The sequence below is a fragment of the Acanthaster planci genome, linkage group LG09 (assembly GCF_054643075.1).
Source record: "Acanthaster planci isolate LZ-2023a linkage group LG09, COTS_SCS, whole genome shotgun sequence".
NCBI lineage: Eukaryota > Metazoa > Echinodermata > Asteroidea > Valvatida > Acanthasteridae > Acanthaster > Acanthaster planci.
Genome location: NC_141785.1, coordinates 9,870,047 through 9,892,477, shown reverse-complemented (window position 1 = coordinate 9,892,477; position 22,431 = coordinate 9,870,047). Strand labels below are relative to the sequence as shown.

The following is a 22,431-nucleotide window of genomic DNA, read 5'->3' as shown; positions in this document are numbered from 1 at the left end:
TCTACGGTATGCTCAGTTTGACATGGCTTTTTCGCCTCTAGAGGGCGCTGTGGCCGAACACAGGTGCATGTGACATATGCACATGCAGCACCGATACAGCCAGTCGATCCTCCAAGGTAGGCCTGGATTAGGTTTGGATTGGATTTATTCGGTATTTCCATCTCAATTAAGTCATACCGGGGATAGACCAAGAAAGTTTTGCAACTTATTTCCAGTGGGGTCCCTATAGAATTTGAAAGAACGTCCAGTTTTAAAGGCAGGAGGAATGTTTCGTGATTTCAGGATTTTTTTATCAGGATTTTTCTGATTTGAGGATTTTTCAAATCTGGAAAATAATTTGGAAATTTACATAACAGTAACACAACAGTTATGAACCAAGTTGACACAGAACACAAGAAATAGCAAGCACATGCACAGTCGACCGTAGGCATGATAGACCGCTGATGGGCCCTCAAAACCTCTGTTGATCATTTCATCCAATCTCACCACTGTGGATTACTGTCACACTTTTGGCAGGGTGCCATGGCAACAATGGAAGAGACCAAGGATATCTGGAGAAAGGCGGATGCCGTGTGCTTTGATGTTGACAGTACAGTCAGTACTGAAGAAGCCATTGATGAACTTGCTGCGCACTGTGGTGTGGGACAAGAAGTGGCACAGTGGTAAGCTACAGGAAAAGGGTATGACCGTAACGGGAGGGTCAACACTACGTACATGGACATGCGTATCTTGCATTCAGGGAGTGGGGAGTCATGGGCAGTACGTACATATGTACATTGACCAATAATGTAACATTGCTTTTAACAAATTGATTTTAACCTCAAAGTTCTTTCTCTAAGTTGTATCCATGGGACCAGTTTGTAGACAATGAATATGGTCTTATTGGCTGATATCTCTCCATGAATGTTCTTTTTATGTTCCTGTTACAAGCAGTGTAGTCATTGTCACTCGTAGATTGTTTGGGTAGTCGTCTCACATTCTTTAAAAATGCACAAAGGAGAGAGAAAAGATATGCAAGAGAAATGTATCGGATAAAGGAGTCTGCATGCGTGAGTGTTGGCAAGTTAACAAGAGTCTTCTCCAAACTGATGTACATGTACATGTATGTGTAAACAAGAGACTTTGTAGTGGAAGGGGAGGGGGCTTGAAGAATCCTCCAGACACTCAGCGCCTCCTAAAAGAGGTCCTGCAAGGTCGGCCGTTTCCCAGCACTTTAAGGGCTCGGGCCCCACTGGTATGTTCAGGGGACCGGACTGCTCAATTTAACCTGTACATGTCAATTTATCATCTGACTAGTGCCCCCCTTGATGTTGATGAATGGGAAGAACAACCATGACACATGTAGGGCTGGATAAGTAGGTAGCAGGTTCAAATCCCATCAATTTCCTCTGGCATCTTTATAATTTTGTGTATCGTTTTGTTGCTTTTGGGTCCCTGCAGGACCAAGAAAGCCATGGATGGCAGCATAACCTACAAAGAAACCCTGGAGGCCAGGATGGCCATCATCCACCCCACCATGGACCAAGTGAAGGCCTTCATAGACGACCACCCGCCGGCCAAGTATCTGACACCTGGGGTGATGTGAGTCACTCCGTCCAATGTCAAAGGCCCTTAGCGTGAGGGTGGGGCCCTGGGGGTGAGGGGGACAGTGGCTGGTGTAGGGAAAGCGTTTCGAAGCCCAGTGGTCAGCTTCACTGACCAAAGCTCGGACTTCAATTGGCAAAAACAAGTCCCCTTCTGAAATATCAAACACAGTGCGTTGCTAGTGGCCGGCCTCTAATGTTTATTGGCAAGCCCAAGACTTCGCTGAGTAAACACCTCAATTATTGGTGAAAAGTATCAAATGTATATTCGGCAGACAGCGTCAGACTGGGCAGGGTGGAGAAGGTTACATTAATTGATGGGTCACCAATAAAAGAAATTATCCATCTTCAGTATTGTGACGTGATCTGCAAACATCCTTCATATGGTGAGCTTTGTCATTTTGGTGGATTAACTTCCAACTTGATCTGGACACTGTCCTGTTTTCAAAACTGTTTAATTCACGATTCCAGATAACCTAGATTCATGTTGTAGACAACCTAGAATCACAAATGTAATATATCTGAAAAACAAGAATGTGTCCATATTAATTGGAAGTTTATTTGCTCCCAAATGCCAAAGCTCAGCATGTGAAAGGCTTTTGCAGATCACATCACAATTGTTCGGTGTTTTGATAATTTGTAGAAGTTTGAGACATTGGTGGATATTGATTTCTCTGTGGAAAAGCTTTATGAGTTTTTGTTCTCACGTGAGAATTGTCATACACCTGTACAAATTTCACTGTAGGGAGCTGATTCAGCTGCTTCATGCCCGAGGGACGGCCGTCTATTTAGTGACCGGAGGCTTCTTCTGCACGGTGGTTGAACTGGCCAAAGCACTTCAGATTCCTGAGGAAAACATCTTTGCCAACAGAATGAAGTTTTACTACAGTGGTAAGATAGTTTAGAGAAACATTTTGGTCACGTTTAGCATTGATTTTACTGGTGCGTCTTGCAATGGAAATGAACTCTAAAAATGTGTATAATTATGTGAAAATTTAAACGTTGCTGCCGTGTCAGGCGGGGGCATATTGTTGAGCTGATGAAGTTTGGTTTTTTGGACAGATCAATTTTGTCCAATATATACGCGGTGTTATTACTTGCTAATGCCCAGGTATTTTCTCGACAAAACCACACACTGCTCTTGCTTGCTTCCATTTAATAAGGTGTAGTAGAACTGCAGTGATAAACACCTGAAGGTCTTGGGCTTTCTTGCTGTGCCTGGCAGTAAGCGGAGATACTGCACATGTACTGTCGTTAACTGGCAATGTGTCCCACATGTATGAAGCCAACTAGACTAGCACAGCCAATGATATTGTGTGTTCAGGATATGGTTTGAAGGTAACCTTCACTGTTATTTGTGATTGTTGAACTTCCTGAACTTGCTCTTTGGAGTCCTTGCCGTATTCATGAATATTGCCCTGATGAAAGTTCAAGCAGGCTTGAGGGCCTCGGTCTAGTCATGAAGAAAGAGGCAAAACAAATTTCTGGGTCAAGAGCTTAGCCTTGACCCTACAAATTCCTGTAAAACCTGTTGGAATTGAAAAATAAATAAAGTAGGGATCAAAATGAAAGTTACCCAGGGATCTGACTGTTTTGAAGAAAAGCAAGTGCATCTCTGCTAACCAAATTGATCACTTGTTGTCCCAAATGGGAATATATGAAGTGGATTTGAGATGTTTGTTACTCCTTGCGACAGGTGACTTTGCCGGATTTTGCGAGGAGCAGCCGACCTGCGAAGCCGGCGGCAAACCCAAAGTGGTGGGCTCGCTGAAACAGAAGCACGGCTACCAAAACTTGGTGATGATTGGAGATGGGGCCACTGATCTGGAGGCTTGCCCACCAGCAGTAAGTCCATTAGGAACAAGACGGTCCAGACGCAGACTACATGCTTGTGGGCGGAGAGACCCAGATACCAGACAGAAGGGTGCATGCTGGCGGGGGGGGACTACACGGGACTTATATTGAAAGTTCTTGTGGGAAAATCTTCACTGCACAAGTACAATGTAGCAAAGATGGCAATACACGTGAAATGACTAACATCTAAAAGTGACATCCCCTACTCAATACACCGGGTATGCTCAAAGGTTGGCATAGTGTTTCTTTCCTCGCCTTCCAGCTCTAGGGGCCTGGGTTCAAATCTGGCACGGTCCACATATGGATATGGTTTTCAGTCCCCCGAGTCCGTGAGTTTTGCCCAAGACATTATCCGGCTTTTCCTGCCACCTCTGAAACTGAACATCTCTTCATTGTCTTCTTCACTTATTATCGTCCTGTAATTGGCGCTAAATGCACTGTTGGATGAACCGATATAAATAAATCAAAATAAATAGGTGAAGCATAGTCAGCCAGTGTGATAAGAATCCGGTCTTCATTTTCAAAATTAGCTCTCACTTATATGTAGCGGTTGATGTTAAATATATTTATTATCACCACAAAAGCTGAAACAAAGGAAAATGCAAATTTGTTGCATCACACCAAATACGTACATGTAGGACGACGATTTGCTTCGGTTTTTGTCGTTTTCGACTTCAGCCCGTGTGACCCCGAACCTTGGCGATGTCAAATTTCTGTGGCCTGGTCAGACTGGCCTTGTTGCAGCCATTAGCCCTCGTAAATGTGCACAAATGCCAAGTCACTCTTTTGCATGTGTTTTCTATGCGGAACACAAATATGCACAGCTTCAGTGTGTACATACAGTTGATTGCACGCACAAAATGACACAGGCTCTTTTGTGCAGTCCTCTTCACTGCATTTGGTTTACTGCACAGCTATGCACATGAAACAGTGAGGCACGGTTGTTGGACAGCACAAAAGTGCAATCTGATATTCCTGTGAGGGACAGTTGGTGCTGTGCGCATGACACAGCTGTGCTTCTTTCTGCGGCTTACCAACTGACCCAAAGAGTGACTTCAGCACTCGAAGGATTAAATAACTGGTGCAGTGTATTCTTTGCTGAAGGAGTTCATCTTTCTTTGTCCCTTCACAGGATGCCTTCATTGGCTTTGGCGGCAACAAAATCCGGCCCAAGGTTCAGGAGTGCGCCCAGTGGTTCGTCTCCAGCTTCCAAGAACTCATCAATGCACTGAATGAGTCTTCATGATGTCATAGCCAAGGTTGCCGGTAGTAACAGCCAAAGCATTATGGGAAAGATGCTCTGACCTGAAGCCTGATCAAGCTTTGTCCTCAGGAGCCAACATTTTTAACAACTAATGTTTTCAATAAGCAAAGTATTCAACTTTTTCTTTCCGGTTACCATTTGAAAACACACAGGGTGTTGTAATTTTTTGATGTGTCACGCGAAGGTTACATGTATGCTGCTGTTAGGAATGTGTGTGAAGTGGCCTTGTGGCGGTGAAAAAGCGTTTACGTTAATAAATTCTATCTAAGAGTCAACATGAACCAAAGAGGTGTAACAATTCAGGGATGTACTGATAAACCAGCTTCTAGACTACCTAAATTGCCAATATGGCTTAATGATGCAAAAATTTGTATTGCGACACTCAGCAGTAAATGAGCAAAACACAGAACTGAACGCCTTTTCATGCCAAAACTGGGACAGTCAACCAAACTCCTATCCTGTCATTGTGAACGGAAAATCGATCATTTGGCTGTCTTCTGCTCACGTGAAAGTTGGAAACAAACATGCTGTTTCAACCATCAATCCTGGAAGAAAATCAGACTGTGGACAGCATCTGTGAAAGCGTATATCAACCGACTGGGCTATGCCGCTAATTAAATGCAAATGTGCTTTGTTACATCGCTAACTGTGGGCAGATGGCACACAGTGCACGCTAAGACCTGGTGCACATTTCGTCTGCATGGATGTTTTGATCACTTGTTTTGTGAACAAGTCACGCACTGCACTCATTTCTCCCAAGATGCCAATACCTAATGATAAGTAATGGTGAAATCATGAGATTATGAAACAGTTGAAATACTGACACAATATATTTAAGAAATTGATCAACTTGTTTATTACAAATTTGTGCCAGTATAGAAAATAGTTTTGAAACTAACATGGGTCCCTCTCTCTGGCTCTTTGTGCCACACTACAACATTATAGAAATTGCAGAAACAATAAATAAAAAGTGTCCTGTGAAGAACAATTAAACAAGAAATAAATATTCTGGTAAATACCTATTAGCAGTTTTAGTCATTTCTTTCTAAAGGTCAACTTTAAACCATTTCAGATATAAAGTAGTTCAACGGACCTCAGTCTTGTCAACTTGTGGCATGTGACACAAAATGCCTTCACATAGGGGAAGCACTGCTCATGTGACTGGCCCCCTTTACAGTGTAGTGTGTTTTACGTCTACACCTATTCAGCTAAAATAAATCTCTCTCTTTTTCGGGATGTAGACAACACGCTGCCTTACTGCATCACCAAATGCCTGAGGACATCAGTATTCTTGAGAAATCAAAAATGGCTTCACCATAACAACAATGTTCTGAAAGCAAATTTCAAAGTGCATGTACATGTACCCGAGTTGCAGACAGTGAACATTTCATTTCTTCTCACAATGCTGCATTGCCTTTTTTTTTGCAAATTGTTTCAGGTTTTCAATTCCATTTGTATTATATTTCTCAGGCAAGAAAAAAAAAAGAAGAAGAAAGTACTATATTTGACATCTTATATAGGTTTTTGAAAGTCATAAGACTGCATAACTTATTCCAAACATAAAACTTCTGCAAAGCACCAACAACTTTGATACCTTGGACTACAAAGTATGCTCATTCGTTAAACGCACATTTTCTGGCTACTTCCAAGTGTAAAAAATAAGCAAGTTAAACATGGTAAATATTTTCCAAGTGATTTTATCTCCGTTAAGTTTTTAAACTTAGGAAAAGTACAGAAACCACTAAATTCATTGTTATCCAATCAAACACTTTCTTTGTAGTTTGACATGAGCTCATACATTTGCTATACCAAACAAGAAACTGCTATTTTTTTTAAAATGCTTACCTCCCTCACGGGAAGAAACAATTACTCGGAGCAAAATTCACACGTCACTTTTACTGCTGTGAGAATTTCTAGAGATGAAACTTGTTAAATTTCTGCAAACTCCAAGCAAGGTCAAAGGCATTCATGTCTCACTTCATATTTAACTTAAAAAAAAGCAAAAACAAACACAGACTGCATCCCTGTGATCAAGCTGCTGTACATGTTAAACCCGATTTCAGACAGTTCCACGATAACTCCAAAGGAGTTCTAAAAACTGTAGGATTTGGGTAAAGAGCAAGAGATTTTGACACACTGACTGAAGCAGAACTGAATGAGGGAAAGACTTCAAGGCTTACTTGTTGTTTTGAGGTACATGTATCATGTACAGGTTTGCCAACTGCTTGAAAGGTACAGTCCATCATTTGCAGTATCCAAACTGTAACTGACGAAATTAGTTTTAACCCTAACACTCCTCAATCCTTCACCTGTTGGAGGACTGAGCAGTGTTAGGGTTAATAAACTTGCCTGGGTTAAAGATATTTATAGGACTATAAAATTATTCTTTCTGGCAAGCTGTTATTTTGAGGAAAACAATGACATGCCATATCCATCGATGCGTCTCAAGACACATTTTGGAATATTGCCATGAGTAGATCGTTTTTTCTGATTTGTTTTTGAATGAATGCTGAATTAGGCATAATCCCAAACATGACGATGCAACTTTTTTATTTGAAATCAAGATCCTGGAATAGTTTCTCTTGAAATATACAGCACTCACTGGGCTGAAACTTCATCAGGTGAGATGGTTTTGTAACAAGTACCCCTCTTCAGAATTTGAGGAAGTTTGCCACCTCGAAGCGACAAAATGACAAACGATGGGCTGCACCTTGGAATCCACTGAATCTACCACTTTGGGCTGAAATATTCTACCACTCTACCTTCCTGAGTTGTCCTAGCTAGTTCCACTGCCAGGGCAAAGTGTATGCAGTTCCCTTTATGGCTTCTCCCAGACGACCTTCACCGGGTCAAAGTTGAACAGGTCGGGCTGGCCCATGTGCAGTTGCTCCTTGTCGCATTTGGACTTGCTCCACTGGAACACTGGCTGTTGGTCATGGGTCGGCCCGCTGACGGCCACCATAGAGAGAGACTTGTACATGTCGCTGCTAGTAACCTGAACAAATGAAGGCACGTAAAACTCACAAGCTTTACTTGTTGAACCAACAATATTGACGGAAGGAGGACATGGGCATGTAGACTACATTAATCTGTACAGTATTCATTTCGTTCTGTTCTGTTCATTTCGAGTCATAAGAGTTCATTGCAAGAAATAGCCAACGAACACTTGTTTCATGATAGACAAGTAAAAAGTGTTAAACATCCAGGGCCTGGCTTTGATGTCAAGAATGGCCAAATTCTTTTAAAAAAGGGACAATTTTTGCCAAATTTGCTTCAAATTCAATGTGGTCATTTCTCTCCGAAGTACCACATGTGAGGGAAACTTTCCAAACTGGAACTTAATTCTTGAACTTGCAGTGCTGCAGGAAAGTATTGTGCTTGTCACTTCACAGACATTTTTCGCAAGTAACCATGGGTGTTTTCTCCACAAATGAGAGCTGAAGTGCAACAAAGGAATGTTTTTTGTTAAATTTCATATGAATAAGTTTGTGATTCACATTGAGACTGAGACCCCCGTGAAGAAACTCTGAATCCTTGTGAGGTACTTGCTAAACAACTAAAAAAACCTTGAATGTTTAGACACTCAATTCCTTACATCTGCTCCTGGTAAATCAGGCCAATTTTGCTGGTGAAATGGAGGATTGTTTCTGTTTCATTATAATCACTCAGTTTTGAATTACTCAGGTCCCTGAATGGTTAGGCAAATGACGCACGCTGCATGAGCAATACACAGCTACCTTCATGTCTGTACCACCGTGACATCGGAAACCCAGAGCGGGGAACGGGTAGGTGCCGTTGGGCGGGTTGAGGTCAGAGCGAGCTGAGATGCCATTCTCGCCGCTGTAGGGCGGCGTACAATTGCACCGGGAAAAAGGATCGTGCTGGAAGTCATTGTATCTGCAAGCAGCAACCACAGAGAACATCTAGGTAAGTCTCAGAAACTAACGGTGTTGACACCGACCTAATATCGTGCCAAGACGAGGCAAATAGCAATCACCTGTTATGGAGTCTACATTGCACAACTGTTTGACATTCAAATATAAAAACCTGTACAATGCAGAATGTTCCTCAATGCATATGCATTTACGTGAAATTATTATTATTTTTTAAGTTAAATTGTTAACTATTCTATCCAGTCCAATTAGCACTGCAACAGGAAAGATTCAAATTCGAACAGATGATGCCGCGTACATGTATAAGATATTTATTGTGTGCACTGGTTAGCTAGCTGACCTCATAAACAAAGGTCACTATCACTAAATCAAGTCTCGGGAACCTGACTGGTTGCTTTGCATGAGCAGTGACTACCCCAACTTCCCAATGGTCTATCTGGCCTGGTTCTCAAGCAAGCAGGTTCCATGTACACCTGAAGTAGTGTAACTATATGTACGCCTGTAATTCAACTCAGCCTTGGACCCTAAATCTCGGGGAAATACGACAGTAGTGTCTGACTAAGCCCTGTGGGTTGTGAGTAAGGAGCAGATGATATATACATGCAATATGCATTCAAATGAACCTAACAAGTTTGGACTGGTTCAAGGAATTTGCACCCTGGTTAAGGGTCTCAGTGCTGTGTTTGTCAACATAGCCCACGGCTCCCAAACAATAACTGATATCCGGTTCATAAGTGTGATGTCACTTCAGTTTAAACCATGCCCACTGCACATGCACTGTACACAGAGTTACCTGCATTGATCACCGTTTACGTGGAACCGGAAGTTAACGCGCAACTTCAGCGATCATCCAAAAGGACGGGAGCCTGCAAATCACTGCGCATCCGCATCTATGACGAAGTCACTTACAAACTGGATATATATGAGCATGCAAACTTAATGCGACCCAGCGCACTAACCAATGAGAGCTAACTCAACTCTGATACCATTTCCAGTAGAGATCTGCTGAAGGCTGATATTAGTCAGTAGGTGTCTGCTGACCACCCTCCGTCAGGTGACTAGACCAGCAGACATTTAGGCAGCGTCAACTGAAAGCGTGGCTGAGAGTTTCCCAGATTTGGGAAATCTAAGTTCTGTAGTTCTGCATGGCAGGACACAGACAAGCATGGGAACCGACTTCAGCCCAACCAAATATACATGCTGTATGGTAGGCTTGACCAGACTGCACAATGCGATGTGCACAAGACCAGGGCTGATTCCAGTCGGCCATTTGTTTCCTTTTCAGTACTGAGCCTACCATGGCCGAAGGCCCACAATATGTGTCTGCTGATTGTCAAAGTCTCAAAGTCAAGCAGCCATCATTCTGCATAATAATTAATCTGTGAATAAGCACACATATCTTAAATGCTCATCTTCAAGTGAATGTCTGTTACACAAGCTACCGGGTTACCATCAAAAGATTTCAGAAATGAAATTGGACCAATAGCAGACCTCATTAGTTTGATCATGGACGCCAGGTCAGTCACTTTATGATGGTCGCGCCGAAAGATGTTGGCTCTTGGGGCTTTGTCGTAGATGAAGAATGACCCGTACTTGGCCGCCTCCTCAGCAAAGCCACCATTCTTAAAGATGTCTGGAAAATACCTGCAAGAAGCCAAGATTCCAAAGTCTTCATACGACTTTGTTGTAGTTCTCTACTTGTATGAACATTGCCATGGCATGAGTATTAGATATACTACATGTCATCAGAAAAACTTGATTTCAGGCCAGTAAGTTAAGCTTGAACGGAAAAATAAAAGCCCAGGGGAGCAACCTTTCTATTGTTGTGAAATAATAATAACTGCATTTAACAAACCATTGCCAAAAGACACTAAGTATTTGAAGGGCTTTTTCTGTAATTCATACACAACAAATACATCAGGGGTGTGATTTGGGGAAAACGAAAAATCCGTGAAACATTCATCGGAGGGTTTTGCAAGTCACGTCGGCCACAGCTTCCCCTACAATTCGCGGCATATCTATTTGATTACAGGAGGAGATTCAGGTACTACACGTAAGCCAACACAAGAGCTGTTCTTACTTTGAGGGATACAATTATAACATTCACTGCAACAAAACCCTTGTCCTCATTCACTTCAATTGCAATTATACATACGCTATAATTGGTGACAATCAAAGACCTAGAAGTGTAACACACACACACGCAGTTATCAGTGATCCACAAAATTCTATCACAATTTATTAAAACTGAAAACTGTCTCATACATATGAGTACTGCATTACTTGTGACACCAGGGCATATAGTTTTTGTGTTGAGTACAGTAGTACCCAGGTTTGTCGATTTCCCCTTGGTTAATTCTCTGTCCACCTCAGTTTCCAGCCAAGAAAATGTCCAAGAATTCTTGAATCCTTTGTCTACATTCAGATCCCCTTCCCTACCTACATTACTACCTTGTTTGACATTTTTGATGGGCGTCGACGACATCAGACCACCACGAGCACGAAACAAAACGCAATGGCAGAGGAAGGCAAGTTGTACACAGTGCATGCAGCGAAAACACGGGTACCGCGCATACACACACAGCGAATGTACAGTACATGTACATACACACCATGATCATACTGCTGGCCTGGGTCCCTATGTTTTAACAATGATACCCCTTCCGTTCAATGTACTATTACCTACATGTACATGTATGTATCTGGCGCATTTCCAGGGGGGGTAACAACGTAAAAGCACATGCTATACACCTAAACTAGTGCAAGTCTTTCGCTTAGTTTCACACCAAATATTGTAGTCTTTGCATTACATATTGAAAGCATAGACAATACGGAAATCCAGAAAGTCTCACAGAAATTACATAGAGTCTCTCAGAAATTACATAGAGTCTCACAGAAATTACATAGAGTCTCACAGAAATTATATAGAGTCTCCCAGAAATTCCGGAAATCCAGAAAGTCTCACAGAAATTACATAGAGTCTCACAGAAATTACATAGAGTCTCATAGAAATTACATAGAGTCTCACAGAAATTACATAGAGTCTCACAGAAATTACATAGTCTCAAAGAAATTCCGGAAATCCAGAAAAATCCGGACAAATCACACCCCTGATACATAACATAGATGCTGATGAGGTTGAGAATAGGATTGACAATGAAACTTGTGGTACTTACGGAATATTATAACTGGGCCAGTAGGTCTGCTGTGAGAGTAATTGTGTCAAGTCCTTGCTCTCAATCTGGCCGCTGGATAACAAAAAGGTACGCATTTATCATTAATGGGTCTCTGGAGTGGATTTTCTTTTAATATAAACCTCAGAAATGTTTTCCACGAGTGAATTCTTGGTTCACAATTTGAACACAAAAGTCAATGCACTGAACAATGTCTTCCCTGGATGACATCACAGCAACAGCGCCCTCAGTTGTTCAGGAAAGCACAGATACTTTTATATGTCTAAGAAGTGCCCTTTTCCATGCATTCTAACCTAACAGGGCAGTTCAGTAGTTTTCGTACATTGAAGAAGGGTACAAAAAATTTTTCTTTACAATACTACATATGAGGAACATAGATTGCATTGGTGTTAAAATCCATATGTCAACCAAATACATATTTCTGTTTCACAAGCTGATGCCGAGTATTCTGTACCATGCCTGATCAAACACTACATGTACTTACGGAATCTGGTCTAACAGTGCAAAAACGCCCTCTGTTGGCAAAGGCTGACCAGGTGTGAAGTGTTTGTAGTCTACAACCATCCACTCATTGTTGTATCTGGAATATAACGCACAATACATGATAAAACATGTCAGAGGGAGTATAACCAAAGCAAAAACTCCAGAAATGACCGAACACAACTTGTACATGTACGTGTAACAGACAAGTCACGCACAATCAAACAGTGTCACAAAGCACGGAAGCCCTTAGATTTTAAATAGCCTATTGAAATGCATGAAGTAGTCCAGAGAGTGTGACTTGAGGAAACGAAATCAAACAATCATAAATGAAGCTACAAAGTACAGGTACATTGTACTAACAGGTCCTCTGTGACAATTATAAAACGATGCACCTCTTGGTCAATGTACATGTATTTCTGGTTCTGAACGGTTAGAATAGAGTGTTTTAACCAAACACTGCAAAACATGACGTCTTTCTAAAAGATTTTGAGTTCACACGAAAAGTGTATACTCAAACAGAGATTGGTTGCACATGCTCAGCAACACAGCAAAGCACGTGAACCGGCATGCATGCTGTGAGTTGCGGACAAAGGACCGTTATTGCCATGTAAAAACGTGCCCTTCCTTCTTCCCTTTCAGAATGGAAAGAGTAAAATAAGGGAATTATACGTTTAAGAGGAGTCTCAGTAACTTTCCTAGCACAATCAATTTGGTCTTGGGTACTTCAATCCTCACATGAGGGAACAAAGAGCAAAGAGCTGTGTTTCCATTAAAAATGAACGGTGGCAAGTAAAGCAGGTTATAATTGCACACCTGCAGAGTATATGCTGCCGTAGTGGTAGCTTTCTATACAAAGCTACCGTAACAATGCAGGTATGGTGCATCTCAACAAAACATCAAACCTTCCAGACTCAGCCATTGTGATCAACTGTCAATGGCACGCACTTTGTTGGTACTATGTACATGTATGACTCGGCCATCCAGTGCCCTTGTTCTGCATTACCAGTACCATAAACAATGTTACTACGGCAGCATGGAGATGGGAAAGCCCTGTGCATGTTATTGGTCGATACTGCCTCGCAAAGTGTGATGCAATATAGGGTAAATCAAACACACTCTCAGCGTGGCGGTATCTTAAGTGGCATTTTGATGGGTAAAGGGCAAATGTTGGCAATTGCTTTGACTGGTCCACCGGCCTACTTCAACAAGGGTTTCACTGGACTTTTGACTGGTATTTGGCCACTGGACCAGCGTTATGTTCGAACCCTGCGTACCTGTACATACATGTATATGTACATGTACATGTCTGTAGCTTTTTTTTGGTTTCCAACTCAGTATCCAACTCACGTGCCACTGTTATACTTGCTGAAGATATCCGTCCACTCTGTGACTGAACTGGCAAGGCGATTGGCCAGGACAGTACGCATCCATTCCAGCACAGTCCCCTTGGATTTCACAAACTTCCACAGGTCCGGATTCTCATTGCCTATTGTGGTTTCCATGGTTACCTGCGCGCACGGTAGAGACAAACACGTGCAATGAGCCTTGAGCCGGACCAAGAGAGGGCGCAATTTTTTGAGCAATGGAGGCTCCTTTGGTCAGAACTGAACTTCGCTGGTCTACAAACCGCTAGGAAATGAACTTCACGTTACAGTCGCACCACTTCCAACAAAATGAACACTCCCAACCAACACGGCCCTTTTTTAACCGGTGAAGGGGTGCTTCTGCTCGAGGTGGATAGTGTGGGTAAACAAGAAGCTGGGAAGGCTTGTGTAGTTGAATTTTATTCTTAGAACATTGTGTAAGGAATGTGTATACCATTTCATAAAGCATCTTAAATTACTAGGTACACGTAGCTATGTGTTACTTTGTATCGAAAAAGACCTTTCAAGATATGCCCTCAATTGCTTTAGGCTCTCTCTAGACCCCTGATAACTCCAACAGAAGCAAAATGTGGAGCCTGCAAAACCCAACACAATCCTACAGTAAATAAGGGTATTCTGATTACTGCTTATTTTTTATTTTGTTTTTGTTTACAATAATTGCCCACAGGCAGATATGCTGAAAAGAAGCTGTTCTTTTTAAGCCCTCCCCAAAAAGGTGTTTCGTCTCTAGTTAGTGTCCGCGTCGATTTTAAGCATGCCTGTCAATCTTTTTTCTCTGCGAGAGCTGCAATGGTGCCCTCTATTGCTGTAGTGCCTCAACATTTTTGCCGGCAGCTCTATCTTTTACTCAGGGCAATAGATCCCGACAAGATTGCTAATGAACAATGAAAGCGGACTATGGAAACAAAGTTGTTTGTTGTCAGCTTATCATCACAATAAAGCTGGTCTAGTCCCACGACTTGACAAAGTGTGTTTGCAAAAAAGGCGCCTCTAACAGTTTGCAACACGTTGGTCATTCACAATGTACGAAATCTGTCACCCAATGCGCAGTTAGAAAGCATCGACACATTTCACACGTAGTGATTGGCCGACGCCTTGCAAACTCTTGGAGGTGCACTATTGTGAATCGCCCGTATTGTCTGTAAAATCCACCCCTGGAGGAGAAAACAACCCCAAAAAAAGCTGCGTCGCCGCATCAATTCTGGAACATCGGTCTAACCAGAGATAAACAATTTGGGGTGGGGGGGCCTTATGTGACATTTTTATTTTGCCTACCAGTGGCTGGTAATATTCTGACTGGCCGTCGGCAAAAAAAGTAAAAAATACTTCTCTTAAGTGTTGAAAAAATCCCAGGCAGCTATCACAACATCAAACAATAAACACCACTTCTGAATATTAAATGAAAATAAGACCCTACTTCAGCAAACTTTGGTTGCCCAGATAAAAAGTACACTACAGGAGGAACAAGCATGAGAGACTCAGAGATATCAATACATGGAAAAGTCTTAAGGTGGAGGCTTACCAAACCTGAGCCTGTGATGTAGTAATCATCGCCAGAAATGATAGGTCCAGGGTAGGAAGAAAAGGTGACTTCACGACCCGGAACAATTTCAGATGCTACAGATAAAACACACAAAAAACTGTTGAGTTGAAAACAGAACACTGACTCTCAACCATGGTGCAAGGTCCCGGAAGCTATTAAGCAGTAAATCCTAAGCTAAATGAGCAATCTTCATCAGAGAACAGGTCAAAAGCTCAGCACATGATGTACATAAATATTATAAATTGCACAGCCACATAGTTAATAGCAGCCTCTTTGGGCAAAACAAAAGAGAAGCCATTCCGTGCTAAGCATGTTTTGGTGCCCCTAACACCATGAAATCGGCCCTTGATTTAATTCTGTAAGAGAAAAAGGGACAAAGGATCAAACACGTGCACTTCAAACCCCTGATCTTAACTGATATAATGTACACATTGTGCTAAAGAATGCTCCAAAACAAATCTTCACTTAAACAGTGGCAGAAATGGGGTAGAACCCACTGCAAAAATATAGTTATTGGAATATCCATACAAATGGTGTACACTGTGCAGGTATGTGCTTGCTGGCAGCCTGTACTGGTGCACAATTGAACAAAATATGCCATACTACAATCAAGATCTCATATTGTACATTGGGACACAACGGTGGTACAGTACGTGTAGGTGAGAAAAGTGAACTAAAGTACATGTAAGTCAACATTATACGCATCCCAAGTCACCCTCCAGCAAAGACCCACATCGTGTACACATGTCCTTTGTGCTCAAGAATATACATACAAGTGTAAGTGTAGAGCAGTTCATTCGTGCATTCATAAAAATACTCACATTGTGGAGACATTCTGAAGGGCAAGTTGTATTTTTTAACGATCCTGAGCATATCTCCATATTCCGTCCAAGTGACGTGGGAAACATAGAGATCTTTGTTGCCCGGCAGCAGCTTGATAAGGGCTGAGCAATGGCCGGAAAATCTGCCGCGTTTACGACCACCGTCTGCTTTCAGTGCTGCTTCGATGCCGTCAAGATCGCCACCGGCTTGGAATAGACTGTAAAACAAGACAGATATGCACTTTCAATGTCCATCAAGCTGATGCAAGAACACATCTGAAATTCGTCACTTGTCTTTAACTCCTTGCTCAAACGGTGCGTGCACTTCAACCATGTCAACTGCAGTTTAGAACCACTTTAAAATGACATCAAAGAGAGCCTACATGGATGTGTGTGTGCATGTGTCGCTGTAATGACTGACATAAGCAGCGATTATGCAGAGAAGACGTCCAGTCCAATTTTTGCGTGACCAATTTTTCCACTATTTTTGGAAGCAAATTGTTTCTTTAAATTAACATCCTTCATCTTTGAGTGAAAACTAAGGTCACTTTGGGTGGCAGTGACAACATCCTTGATAATCACATTGTCACAGGTGTTCACCAATCATGCATGGGCCTAGTCTTATGCACGACCTCTTGCGCACGTGAAATGCTGCCAAAGTGGACGGCCCTGTTGAGATCTTACACAGTATTGTGATGCTATCTGCAAAAACCCTTCACGTGGTGAGCTTTATCATTTGGGTGCATATAAACTTCCAATTAATATGACTCACTCTTGTTTTTCAGATATATTACATTTGTGATTCTAGGTTCTCTACAACATGAATCCAGGCTGTCTAGAATCACAAATCAAAACAGTTTTAAAAACAGGACAGTGTCCAGATCAATTTAAAGTGGATATACAAAAATGACAAAGCTCACCATGTGAAGGGTTTGGCGCAGATCCCATCACAATTGTAGAATTAAGACTATTTCTGGATGACAGACATGGCATTATTATTACATGTATGTCACATGTTTATGTATTTTATGGCTGCCAAACATTGAATTCAAGGGTTTACATCTTACTTTTCCATAAAACTTCCACTTTGACAGCGTTTTACAACTGAACTACAGGGTACATGTAAAGTTACATGTACAATGTTCGTACCAAGTCTGAAACTTTCAATAAAAGGTCAATCTTGTTTCTCTCCAGAAAATTGCATTGTTGTAGGCTTTCACTTACTTTAAAACAATGGCCTGTTTTTTCTCTAGTCTGGGTGGATTAACTTAGGGATTTCCTTCGACTTCTTAATCTGAAACTCTCCCATTTCCTTTCATTCAAAGCTAGGACTAACATGTAAGGAGCAACCGATGTCACGCATTGTTTAGGCTAGCCTGGAAATCATGTGACAGAATATATCAGCACATGACACTTCCAAACAATTCACCAAATGGCACCATCGTTTGAGACTGCATTGTTCCATACGGCAGTCCTTCAGGGGAAGTGGGACTTCAGAAGTTACCCGGTGATCTTCTCATTCATTATCTAAAAGTGGCATCATATTCTATTGTCAAACAGCTTCCTCAGTGTTGACATATCGCACATGTACCAGTGCACTGTATACCCAAGACCAAATAAGGCCACAAATGTGGCAGGATAAACGGTACCAGCACAATCAATTTCTTTCTTCCATAACTGCATGACCCCGAAGGGCAAAAAGATCTGTCTTGATTGCTTTAAAGGAAACTTCATGTACCTGCACATGTAAGATGTGAGCTCGGCAGAGGGTAGAAATATGGGAAACGCATGTACATGTACAGTAGGAATGTGTGCTCCTGAATATCTACATGTACATGTAGTTTTCAAATCACATCCAAGACAGGAACTAAGAAATACTTACAGGAAACCGAAAGGGTCAATGTCAATAGTGGGCCTGTGGGGTTTGTTCATGTAGCCGTCTTTCACTCCATCCACCTGATTTAGGACAAGGCCCATCTGAGAATCAAAACGGTCAACACAGATTTGTCCATGCAAGTTATTTCACTCCATCCAAAGTCAGAGCAAAACCCATCTGCAAAGTGAAACCAGCATGACTGTTTGCGCAGTTATGAGTGAAAATTTATTGAACCCACGAAACAGAGTTTGTGTTTGTTCATTCAAATGCAGGAATGCACCGTATGCAGAAGAACCACACGAGCGAATGGGCAATAAACCTGCTGAAGCAGGATCATAAATGGCAACATTAAAGGATGCATAACAGGCCCAGTAATTTTGCAATAGATCTCACAGGAGCAATGCGTGACTGTGAAGAGAATTTAGGGATGTGTAACAGCAACCATTTCACATCTCAGTCTCTTGGACTCGTGTGTGATTGAAAGTTCCCATTGCAGCCCTTGGTTTCTTTTTAAAATCCTACACTTGTGCAATAAACCAAGGGTGCACTTTGCCCATTAAGTAGCTTGTCAGCAGATACATATAGCCCGATCCATTCAAGCCCAACCCCACATGCCTTGGGGCCAATCACCAGATCACAGCTGTGATTTAGATGTGTGCAACATGTGTACATAGTACAAGAAAGTGCACGCAGGCACACTGCAGTACGTGCATCACCTGTGTGGCTGCAACCTGTGATAGGGGACTGGAGAGATGCATGAAGTGCCCACACGTAGAGTGGGCGGGGCCTGTATTTGAATGAAGAAAACACAAACTCTGTTTTGTGTCTTTGATAAACTTTCACTCATAACTGCGCAAGCAGTCATGCTGGTTTCACTGTCTGTTATAGTCATGTCAATTTATTGCAAGTCCATCACTGGCCATCTGGTTGCAACTGAAACTCACAGGCTATGCGTACATGATGTACACACTGTGCTGAAATTAACTGTGCCCCAAACTTTCCTTACTTGTTTTGCCATGTGAAATTGGTCTTGAGCTTCCCTGTAAGACTCCAGTACAATTTTGAAGCTAGCAAAATGCACGCATAAAGTGATGGTGGCTGGACTGTAAGTTCCAGAAGTGGCCTAAAAGTTCAGTATTTACCCTAAACTGATGTGACCCTAACTTTTGATACTACTCAATGAAAAGGTTTCTTCTGTATGATTGCTCTGAGCGAATGATCAATGTTGAATGAAATCTCCAGCTTTATTTCCTTTTCTTGGAACAATCTTTAATAGCTACATGTATGAATCAGAAAGAAAACGTGACTGGCTAATGGTGGAATTATTGGCAAATCGTGCAGTAAGATCGACCGATCACTGCCGGATGCCATCAACATATGCACACAAACAACGTGGACTGACTTTTCAAGGTACACATGTGCCTCACCTGATAGAAGTATGGGTCATCGGGATTCAGCTCCACCTGCTGTTTCATCCATTCTAGATTCTCCCCCAAGAAACTCTTGATTTTCTCACAGTCGGGCGTCATGGTATGGCAGAAGCTTGCCTGTGTGTTGAACCACTCCATGTAGATGTAGTCGGCCGTCAGGAAGCCCTCTACCAGACCAGCGGCGTATGCTTGGAAGGTGTCATTGTACTCGGGGCTTGTTGAAACTGTTAAATAGTTCCATCTACGTTGTCAAATTTATAGATGCATAATTAATGGACTGCAGTTCATAAATGGAACAGTGTATCCACGATGATGCTGAGTCACAATGAGCCTCCGATGTAAAACCGACTCACAATCTCAAGATCTCGAGAGTAAAACAACTGAAAAGCAGTGTTGTATTCGACTCCATCACAAGTCCCTGTAAGTCCATCACAAGCCATTCAGTCCTAAGCCAATTCACTAGCTATTCAAATGAGCTGTGACCAAAGCATTCCTTTGTCATCGTTCACCCTGATACTTATGACTGGCCTTGTGAAGGGACTTGCGACTGGACTTGTGAAAGGACTTGCGATGGACTCGAATACAACACTGCTGAGACGGCTTGGAACATAATGCACTTTTAACAATAACATAGAACTAAGAAATACACAATGTACCAGTACATGGGAAAGAATGTGTCCCGCATCTACATGTACAGTCTTCACTTTCTTCATAGACCAGTTATTGCAGAAATGCTGAAAAGACATGGGGACTCAGAATATTTCAAACTTTGTTAGGAACTTTTTATATTTATATACATGTAATTGGTCATCCAACAGCCCATTTACCAGTAGCACCAATTACAGGATGATTATAAGTGAAGAAAAGCTCAGTTTTAGAAGTGGGAGAAAACCCTGGATAAATATTTTGGGGAAAACCCACGGACTCGGGTAAGGACTGAAAACCCAATCCACATGTGGACCGAATTGGACTCAAACCCAGGCCCCCAGAGGTGGAACACGAGGTTGGTTAAACCATGGGGGGAGGAATGGTTAAAACTGTTCAAGTTTTCCAAGTGCGGGAAGAGTTCCATAATACACACATGCCAGTAATTATTCCCTACAATAACCTATTAGCCATCAGAAAGCAAAAACATGTACAGAAAAGTTAAATTTTGGAGGGAAAAAAGGCTAAAAAATAAAGTCATTTACTATAAAAACGCTCAGAATTTTTCAGACCTGTCCCATAGGGTTTGTGCACAGGGTGTCAAATGGAGTCTGTACATATGGAACTCTTTCTGCAACTAGATTTTCCTATTTTAGGCCAGGACCTATTGTTCCCAGCATGGCTATGACGATCAATGATTGATGGCCAAGGCTTCAAATTTAAACAAAAATATGACATTAGAGGCACATCACAACTTGTCCTTGATTGTCCTTGTATTTGGAGAAGTCCTTTTATTGGAGACAAAATCAGTCCCTGGATAGGAAACGGGTCAATTTGTCCCTGGGTCAAGTCGTCTCCCAAAATCGAACCCCTGGTCAAGTCGTCCCTGGGTCAAATCATCCCCAAGTCAAATTGTCCCTGGGTCAAGTCGTCCCCCACTAGTTCTTACAAGTGTTGTCTGTGCATGTAATTTTCTTTTTAGGTGCATCAACCAAATGTAGAAGCGAAAGAAAAACAACACAGTGACTCACACATGAATGTGTATTCACAATTTTCATTCGTTCTACGCAGCTAGCTGGTGGCTTTTGAAATCTACGGTGACCAAGACGTGCCACACATATTTCTTAAAAGGGCGATTCCTGGTGTGTGACTATTCTTTGAATTGTCAAAGCAATTTGAACATCTTATATATATATTTCAAATCTAGACCCGGGGACGACTTGACTTGGGGACGATTTGACTCGGGGACGACTTGACCCGGGGACGACATGACTCGGGGATGACTTGACCAACATTCCCTGGAAGGAGAGAATGTCCCTCTACGTGTATATATGTTGACAAATGTTTTTCAAGTGGGCATGGCCATGGGGATCCCACCATTGTCCTGGGATCCTTTTAATGCCTTCAGCAGAAGAAAACACCCAAGACTGCAGTTAAAAAAATCTGCTGTTAAAAAAAAATCTACCGTTTATTTCTAGGATTACAAGCAGGAGTCTGAAATGGCACATACAGTAAAGGGTAGAGAAATAATTCCTCTATGATCAAAACAATTTTCTGAAAATCAATTCTTTATGATAATCAAGTGAGAAGGGACAAAATCAACAAAAACAACCTAAATAACCAAATATGAATGGAAAATATGAGCAAAAATAGCATGTGGATATATTTGACCTAGGCCTAAGCCCACTTGGGAAAAAAGTCCCCAATAAAAAAAGTATAAGGAGACATTCTTTCAGAGACTGATTTTGTCCCCAAAATAAGCGGACCTCTCCAAATACAGGGAAAGTCCCCAAGTTGTAATGTGCACAGAATACTGTATAATTCCTAAGCATTTTTAACAACAGGAGGGACCAGTTCTCTAACGTAATGTAAGGATTGCGAATTGAGGTGGCGAATTGACATGACAGATACAGTACAGCGCACAGGGTCCGCACTTGACATGCTTGATTAGGCACCTACGCTATGGGTATACCCACCCTGTTTGTTGTTGAATTTCAGTGAAGTTTCCCCAAGCGACACTGGAATTTGGATGGTAACCGTCCACTAATTTAAGGGCATTCGCGGCATGATCCAAGACAACCGAGACACATCTCGAGCTGGAAGGCTGACGAGCAGCTACATGGTAAAAAACGGCGCTAATCAACACAAAATGGGAGAGTGCTTCTCCAAGAACTGCCATATTTCCAACCTAAGCCGTCGAGCGTCAATGCACGTACTTTTCGCCCTGGCCGGCTAGCTAGCTGTACAACAAATGCGTCACGTGCATGTGAACGTACTGTACATGTACATAGTACAGTACATTACACGTACACCCTACCGACATCAGCTGTTCTGGTTCTGCGCAGGTTAGTACCCCCTCATCGGCAAACCTCAGAAAATGTAGCACACTTTTTTATGTTGAACACACGCAGACTGCCCAAAGTCTTGTCAAGTCGCTGTTTTCCCAATTGTCTACTACGG

The 22,431-nt window shown here is 42.1% G+C and overlaps 2 protein-coding genes across 3 annotated transcripts; one reads left to right on the top strand and one right to left on the bottom strand.

Annotated features, from left to right (window-relative positions):
* The first annotated feature begins 30 nt into the window (after positions 1 to 30).
* Positions 31 to 5,721, top strand: LOC110980651 (phosphoserine phosphatase-like). Of its 2 annotated transcripts, none has more exons than XM_022237535.2 (6): positions 31 to 116; positions 517 to 662; positions 1,441 to 1,581; positions 2,329 to 2,474; positions 3,280 to 3,428; positions 4,570 to 5,721. In XM_022237535.2, the coding sequence occupies exons 2-6, from the start codon at positions 523 to 525 to the stop codon at positions 4,681 to 4,683; spliced, it is 690 nt and encodes a 229-aa protein (XP_022093227.2). In that variant the 5' UTR covers positions 31 to 116; positions 517 to 522; the 3' UTR covers positions 4,684 to 5,721. The 2 variants fall into 2 exon arrangements, with proteins under 2 accessions (XP_022093227.2, XP_022093228.2); XM_022237536.2 differs by lacking the exon at positions 31 to 116 and adding an exon at positions 127 to 256.
* Positions 5,534 to 22,240, bottom strand: LOC110980650 (putative phospholipase B-like 2). Its single transcript, XM_022237534.2, has 11 exons — positions 21,948 to 22,240; positions 19,324 to 19,567; positions 17,903 to 17,997; positions 16,021 to 16,238; positions 15,179 to 15,273; positions 13,619 to 13,779; positions 12,273 to 12,368; positions 11,771 to 11,842; positions 10,086 to 10,238; positions 8,439 to 8,598; positions 5,534 to 7,696 (listed from the first exon to the last, which is right to left on the bottom strand). Exons 1-11 carry the CDS (start codon positions 22,148 to 22,150, stop codon positions 7,520 to 7,522), a joined length of 1,674 nt encoding a protein of 557 aa, XP_022093226.2. The 5' UTR covers positions 22,151 to 22,240; the 3' UTR covers positions 5,534 to 7,519.
* Positions 22,241 to 22,431: the final 191 nt, after the last annotated feature.